We start from the raw sequence: 8038 nt of genomic DNA on the forward strand, positions 1-8038 counted from the left end.
CTCATCTAACGGTGACGAGACTAACGACAATGACGTCATTCTTATGCTTGTTCGTCGTATTGTATCGCGTCTGTTCTGAATTCGTGCCAATGTTTACCTTCATTTGAGAGGCCGTCGGTGAATTGCCGAGGGAAGAGACCGGTTTTCAAATAAGAGCCTTTCCCCGATCCGTTAGCCTTTTCACATCGCTTTCTTTGTCTGTATTGCTTATATTTTGCCGCATGCCATGGAAAATTCTGGCACAATCTCACCTCAATACTTGACTTGCCAAACTCAGCTCGACGCCGAACTGCAACGCCACTCGCGGACAAAGATAGAACAACTCGACATTTTTTTCACCGGTTTTCTCGCTGCGCATGCGTACCAGCGGAAATCAACAAAAGATGACGCTGGTACGCATGCGCAGCGAGAAAACCGGTGAAAAAAATGTCGAGTTGTTCTATCTTTGTCCGCGAGTGGCACTGCAGTTCGGCGTCGAGCTGAGTTTGGCAAGTCAAGTATTATCGTCTTTACATCTGGTGACAGCTTCCTCCACAGTGGCGAGGCTATGCCTAAACTGCCAATAGCAATGTGTAGGTTTTCAAATCGATATTGCATCTCTGGTTCCAGCGGAAGACAAATCGTCGGCAAACTAAACTTATTTATAGGCGAGTATCAAAACTTACAGTATCATCTTACGTGTATGCCAGTATCAAAACCATGTATATCACTGTCATTATCTGTGATGAATTAAATTCGTTATCGTATTCTATCTTTTGGTTGTTAAATGTCATGTAACATCATTGTTATTCAAATCCTTGTCATCTCAGAGCAAGTAATTTTGAATTATACAGGTTTCGCAACCCTTGCGAGCTAGGGCATGAAGTACGCAAATGAAATACCTGACACTTCTGTGATGTGATGACGTACGGAAGTTTTGGGAGTTTTCGCAAATCCCCGAAACTCAAACGTGAACGCCTCTCTCATTGCTTGACCTCCTGACCGCCATCGTTTTTCTTTGAATCCTATCATACTTCAAGGACAAGTTGAGTGACAGACCTGAAACTTCGGTGATGTGATGGCCTATGTAGTGGAGGTTCCTGAGCGATTCATGACCGGACGCAAAATCCAATATGGCTGCCAGGCTGCCTTCTTTGTTTTCCACGAGATAACATGAAAACCAGTTGTGTAGCGGGCCTGAAACATCTCTTGTTCCCACATAACGGGGACTTACATGGTCATTCGCCTAGATCTGCATTTTATCGACGGTTTTTTACCACTTTTTCGATTCCTTCTCCAGCTAAGTCTTAAGTTTATACAAATACCACAAACACAGAATGAAATAACAATAACAATAACAACAATATACAATGTATATATATCTCAATTTGTCGTCAAATAGAACACACAAAAGAGTGGTTCGTTCTATTTCAATCGAGAGTGACGTACAGCAAATTTCATTTTAGTCGAACACAATGTTAGTTTTTACACGTGGTTGTTGCGATTGTCGCCATTGATTTAGTTGTTCATGTGCTATATACAATCTAGGTTCACCAAAGTTGCGCGCTAGATGCATCCGTCAATGAAAACGCACCAGAATCCGCCATTTTCCACGAATCGGCAGATTCCGACGATGCTTCCTCCGTCACTGCCTCCAACGGAGACAGGTGGCTCTGGATGGAATCTGAAACAGCCGAATCGCGTCGAATCGCATCGCTGCTTCCCGACATCCGCCGAGCAACTTCGGACTTTTCCGTGTTTTCCCGCAGATCTGGTGGGAGATTTTCGGTTTTGAAGCTCGGCTTGTTGTCATTTTCGTCTTGAATATAATTGTAGTAATTCTCAGCACCAATGCTTTCCTCCGCAGCAAGTTTCCTCACCACCGCGGATGTATCCATGTCGCTCATTTTTGTTTTCTTGGTACTATTTTGCTTGCGGCATTTTAATATGGTGACAACAACAAAAGCAATAAGGCAGAGAATGGCCAAAAATGACATTGTCGCGTAGATCATGATTTCGCCGAAGTTTGGACCTTCAACTGGAATTTAAGAAAAAATGTGACATCAATTAGACCAAACAAATGTGTTGTGGTTGTCGCTTCTGTCAAATCTAGCTTCAAGGGCAACGGCGGCCGGGCACCAGTTACGTCTTGATCCGGTTCTATCTAATGCAGGTTACGTCCGGACCAGCTCCCAAGACCTGCTTAACCTGTTAAGATAATATTCCGACCCGCATCGATCCCTGTCCGATTTAACCTTCTAAAGGTCGAGTAGATCCGGACCCGTTTTTACTCTTATTTCCCTTCTGACCGCCAGGGGCACTGCAGAAAATACCCGAACACAACGCAAAGTCTGCGACTGACCTGTGCATCCTGTCCTGGTCGGATCTTCGCCATAGTAACCAGTCCTGCAACTACACAGGTAGCTTCCCTCGAGGTTGGTGCAATTTGTTCCTTCAGACTTGCAGAAGTACCGACACTCTTCAAAATCTAAAATAAAAAAAGGAGAGAAAACACGATGAAAAATTCCGTGTTTCGCGTAAGGCCGGTGCTGCCACCTGAAGGCCTTATACCACATCACGACCTGAAAAGGTCTGCAGTGTGCAGGGAAAACAACAAAATATCGGTCTATGTAATTTTTCTGTTATCCATCGCGAAAAGAAAGGTTTCGATTTCTTAAGTTCTACGTAGATGCAAACGCCTACTTTGATAATATCGATGAGATGGCTGCGAACTGAAACAAAGCGTTTGGGTATACGTTTTCGCGTCAGTTCGGGATTCGCAACATGTCTAGAAACCAAGGAAACTGACCTTCAACTTTTGGAGGTTTGGAACAAACAGTGTTTCCAACTCCCTCCAGGTGGCAGACATTTCCCATTTTCTTGATCACACCATTGAAGAAATTGCGCAAATCAGTGGTGAAGTTCTTCGGGTCCGCTAGAGGCGCTACTGTGTAGAATCCAAGCGCCATGTCGACAGTGACGCTCCCTTCGTCAAAGAAGCGAATTTGAGAGAATCCGGCCAGTTTCTTGAATATTCTATTAGAATGCAGGATCGCGTCGATCTGGAACAAGGTGTAAATAGAGAATGTCCATTTGTACTGCGGAAAATGCGTCAGTGGAATTGGAAGTTTAGAATTTTTTTAAAACAGACATACCTTTATGACCACCTTCTCCTCAAGGTCTTTAAATTGCAGTGACCTCATATCGCGCAACCTCTCGTCAAACTCTTGGTCAAGAGCTAGTTTCAATACGTAGCGAATATTGGCTGAAATGATTAAAGGACCAATCAGGAATTCGGAACCTTTGTAGAAAAAGTTGATTGTCCAATCAAAAGTGCCGAATTCTGGTTCTCCGGCGGGATCATTTGCACCGAGCCAATCAGAAGGCTATATTGCTGGGTTAGTTCCGTCAAATTCCGCTTGGCGAAATCTGCGAAGTGCGAATTCATCAGTTTCTTGTATGGTAAAGTAAAATCACCTTCAAGGGAGCGATGGCCGTTACCATCCCGGCTTGAGAATGTACTCCATGCAGCGGCATCTGTAACCCCCGCAGAGGTTGATGCTTGAAATTTACATTAACCACATGTAGGCTACATGGGAAGGATTCAATTAAATGGCGTCTTTCTCAAAGAGAAGGAATACTGATCATACTCGCCTTCAAATGAGCACTTGCCAGACCCATCCTTGAGGAAGTACTCCCTGCAGCGGCATGTGTAACCCCCGTCGAGGTTAATGCAGTCAACGTTCTCGCCGGGGCAGGGTGGCGTTTTTCTCGCGCATTCATTCACGTCTGGAACGATTAGAATCAGGGTCAGAAACGCCTCGGCCGAAAATGGGGCCAAACTCGCGTCCCGTAGCCTCAGTTCGCTGCCCTCCCGACGCCGTGGTATTTCAAAGTTTTCGAAAAGCCCCCAAAACACTAACGCAAATGCAAAATCGCGTTACCAGGATGTCAAACAATGACTGATATTTGCGTTCGGATGACCACAGTAGGAAACGCTCCAGTTGAATCGGGCCATTTCGCGCTTCCCAATATGGCGTTCTCACCTCTTTCGCAATTTTCTCCCTCCCATGCGACTGGACACTTGCAGCGATATTTCTTGTCCGATACAACATAGCATTTCCCGCCATTTTTGCATGTTGTTGCGATGCAAGGGCTGAGCCTTGTGGTCGTCGTGGTTGTAGAGGCTGGAAAAGATGCAGTTTTCAGCATTATGCTGTTAATTCACAACAAGGTGGCATGACCTCTGATCTCCTCGATCAATCTCCAACTCTCGCCATTGGAAACGGTTGCTCAGTGTTAGACCAGCACCGTCTCCTCGCGTACTTTGTGCTGCGGAGCAAATAGTAACTGTCCTCTCATTGGGAAATTGCCCCTCGACATCACCCACAAATAGCACTGAAATTCCACCATGCCCGCACATCTTTATGATACTGCGGTATCTGCAGGGAGCATGTATGGAAAAGGGGGCACTGACGTTGATCTGCGTCAGTTCGTTGAGTTTTATTCTTGCACGGCCTAGAAAGTCATTCAACCTTTAAGTCACGCAAATATCAAATAGGCCTTAGTGTCCTCACAGGATAACAACTTTTGGTCAAGAGACAACCATAAAGCATTTCTCCTGACCTCTTTCAAAATCATTTATCACTCTGTTTGACATTGAATTAATTGAAAACAATCTTCGGTATTCTACTCTGGTTGAAGGAATTCGCAGTTTGATGTAGGCCTGGGCTATGAACTGTCAAGAAATAGTAAAGAAAACAGACCGGTAGTTGTTGGCGTCGAGGTGTTAGTCTCTGTTGAAGTTGAAGACACGGTTGATGTTGATGTTGAAGATGAAGTGGACCCTGGAGAACTGGGATTCCCTGTTGAATTGGACCGAATGGACCCTGTCGAACTGGGATTTTCCGTTGAAGTTGAAGTCCCTGTTCCTGTCCCAGATGAGGTTGAGTTCCTAGTTGAAGTTGTTGTGTCTGTAGAAGTTGAAGTAGCAGTTGTATTTGTTGAAGATACAGCTGATGTCCCTGTTGAAGATGTAGATGAAGTTGAAGTTGTTGTCGCTGTCGAAGATGAAGCAGTCGCAACTAAAGTACACGACCTCCCCTCCCCCTGATAGCCCGCCTCACACCTACAGTAGTAACTCCCAGGCGTATTGATACAGGTCATGTAACAATCATTTTTCGACCAATCAGCGCACTCATTGATGTCATCACACCATCCGTTGTATTCAGAAAAACCTTGGCAGCAATGATACGTCTTCCACGTGTCCCGAAAGTACTCCACCCTATATCTTGTTTCATACCTTCTCCTGAAAACCATATTTCAAGAACCAGTCAAAAATATATGAGGTAGGGGCAAGGTAGGTCAGATTAAGTTACACAAAGCCGCCGATAGGGGCTCTCTCATCTCGGGATATCGAAACTGTTCATGCTGTTTGAGGAATGTAGTCGATTATCGCTCAATCACACACAATTCAGTCCTCGAACAAGGCACATCAGTCTACTGAGGATAACCAATTTGACCCCCTACTCCTGCGCATACATGCCCATGGTTCCCCTTTAATAGTCTTCTGTGATACTCATTTATGCGCAGGCGTAACCGGGTACAAATTTGAATATTTTCCATCTTCTGCCGTTCGTGGCGCTGATTTAAAGCAAGTCCTCAACGGAGTGTTGCAAGTACACGTACGTGTACTTCATTTGACAATTGATGAGTAAGAAGAGAACGTGTATGGAAAAGGAGAATTAGAGATTTCACCCTAGCGAGTGAATTAGTAACTGTAGGCCCCAGTTTTAAAGCTGCAATCACTTTTACCGAGTGAAGAAGCTATCCATTCACCCGAGTCACATATCACATGCCGACACCGCCGCAAACAATTGAAACAAATCGTGTTGTGATCGTTCATTACCGAATGCGCATAGTTTCGGCATTTGAAAGTCATGCAGAGTTGTCAGCAGCCGAACGAGACATGACTCGGGTTAATGGATAGCCATTTGACTCGGGTATTAAAACTCGGGCTACTAGTTACCAATTCTCCCACCAGGGAAGATTGACGGATATTGACCTGTATCTTGTGCATCGAAACAATGGAAATTCGCTGCACCACGAGTAGTACTTGCTTGTGTACGCCGCACTGAAAGACGCATGCCGCGATTTCGTCACACTGCAAGAAAAAGGGCGGGAAATGTACTGGGTCTTTCAAGGTTTAAAAGGGCCCATAGAAGACATTGGCCATTAGATGTAAACCTTATTAGCTAGAGGTCCATGGCTGCGATCAAAACGTACACTCCGGACGCAGTGGACCGGCCTCGTTCCTCACCCTGAGGAGACCAAACTAAGATGATGCAATGGGCTGCCCGGGGAGTCTATCAAAACGAGGCATAATTCCAATATCAAACATTCATATCTTGTGACATGGCCTTTTAGGATTGTGGTTCTGCAATATCAAAAGTCGCGACGGCTCCTGACTTGTTTGCAGCACACATTAACTTGAGGAGAATGAATGAACAGCAATGTATGAATCGAAACTTACTACTGTACTTTTTCGCAGACATTCGAATCGCCCTTCGTCAGCCCTTCCACGGCAAGAAACAACAACGGGAAGACCAGTAAGGTATAGCCAACCTAATCATGCCAAGAAAAGGAAAAATCGTGAAGAACTGTTTAATGGTGTGCAATTGCAGAGAAAGTTATTGGCGGATAGTTCAGTTTGCAGTTAAACCTTTTTGGTCTTATTCATTTATGGTTTTATAGGTAAAATCGGACAGGTTTCAGAGGGGAGATAGCTGTTCCCGAGGGAAGGGCATTTTTTCTAAATTTAAAGGATTTCCGTTGTCAGTCCTTTAGCTGCTCTGCATGGGTATTGCACCATCAGGACAGTGAGCGCCTTTCATGTCACTACGATTTGGCACCAATTTGGTGTATTGGGAAGGGACACAAGAGACCCAGTCTCCGCAAGAATCTCATTCAATCAAAACTCCTCGTTCTGTACCATGGGAAATGCCTTGTATTTCGGTGTTATAGGTCTAGCCAAATTATGGTGTCGTCCGACAGGACAAATTCACAAAGAAAAATATTGCTTAAAAGTGTTTAACCATGCGTGTCCGAGCTATCAGACAACCTCTTAGAAATGCGTCGTAGAAAATTCGACATGATCAGTTGAAGCTATCTTTTGACAAATATAACTATGGTTATATTAATTGGAGATTAACAATTAATCTTTGCACCAACCTTTGTTAATTCCATTGTTTTGGAGTGGTTTAATCCGCTATTATCAAAAGGATCAACGGGAGGTTATCCTAATCCGTCACCATTTCTGAATTCTTTCATTCGAACTGTCTTTATATATATTTGTTGAGAGGCCTTCGCCTGTATTGGCGGCATTCGTGAAAGTCCGGAGGCCGAGATTACAACCGTGAAATTCGAACCTGCCAAAATCGTGGGGAGTGCATCTTGACCCGCAATATTTTAAGATCGCTCGATAGTGGTGACGCAAACGCATGAGAGTCGGGATGTGCCCAGGATGTGCAACGATCAAGTCGGGGCGTTGTTGGCTCAAGACAGTGCATCCTCAAAACCAGAGTCAGTCCTATGCTCCCCCCCCCCTCGCTCACATTACATATATAAGCTCGGTCGTTAGTGCCGAGTGTTGGTCTTAGGCCGAAGTTACATAGACCTCATTCGTTCATTTCCCAGGACTCATTTTCCCCTTTTGCTTCCGTTCCCCTGTAAAAGCACGGCCTTGTGGCGTGCATTCACCGAGGAATGAAAGAAAAACCCGGAAAGTGACTCGTGGTAAATGAACGAATGAGGTCTATGTAACTTCGGCCTTAGGTTCAGCCCGGATGGAGACAGTGGGGAGACAGTAGATGAAGTCCCCTTTTGTTCCCGTTAGGCAATAGTCGCACAGTAGGCCTATATAGAAGATCAACCAACTGTGCCGTACGCCGGACCGACTAAAGTCAAAGACTATATTCATAATTGCCTCTGAATGGAATCATCACGCATTCCGGGACGCGGGTTGCCAAGAAAGTCGGGACGGCTCCTAGCCGTTGGCCGT

The 8038-nt window shown here is 45.0% G+C and overlaps 1 protein-coding gene across 1 annotated transcript; it reads right to left on the bottom strand.

The window, feature by feature from the left end:
- Positions 1-1345: 1345 nt before the first annotated feature.
- Positions 1346-7323, bottom strand: LOC135499062 (mucin-13-like). Its single transcript, XM_064789701.1, has 10 exons — positions 7210-7323; positions 6512-6603; positions 6044-6142; positions 4746-5287; positions 4026-4166; positions 3634-3768; positions 3135-3244; positions 2789-3041; positions 2342-2467; positions 1346-2017 (listed from the first exon to the last, which is right to left on the bottom strand). Exons 1-10 carry the CDS (start codon positions 7222-7224, stop codon positions 1530-1532), a joined length of 2001 nt encoding a protein of 666 aa, XP_064645771.1. The 5' UTR covers positions 7225-7323; the 3' UTR covers positions 1346-1529.
- Positions 7324-8038: the final 715 nt, after the last annotated feature.

The sequence above is a fragment of the Lineus longissimus genome, chromosome 14, assembly GCF_910592395.1.
Source record: "Lineus longissimus chromosome 14, tnLinLong1.2, whole genome shotgun sequence".
Classification (NCBI taxonomy): Eukaryota; Metazoa; Nemertea; class Pilidiophora; order Heteronemertea; family Lineidae; genus Lineus; species Lineus longissimus.

What these genes read in the sequence shown, in the direction of transcription:
- LOC135499062 (XM_064789701.1), bottom strand. An exon ending in GTCTGCGAAAAAGTACAGTA is followed by an intron (nt 6,143 to 6,511) that starts GTAAGTTTCGAT and finishes TTTTTCTTGCAG; the next exon opens with TGTGACGAAATCGCGGCATG. An exon ending in TTTCGATGCACAAGATACAG is followed by an intron (nt 5,288 to 6,043) that starts GTCAATATCCGT and finishes TATGGTTTTCAG; the next exon opens with GAGAAGGTATGAAACAAGAT.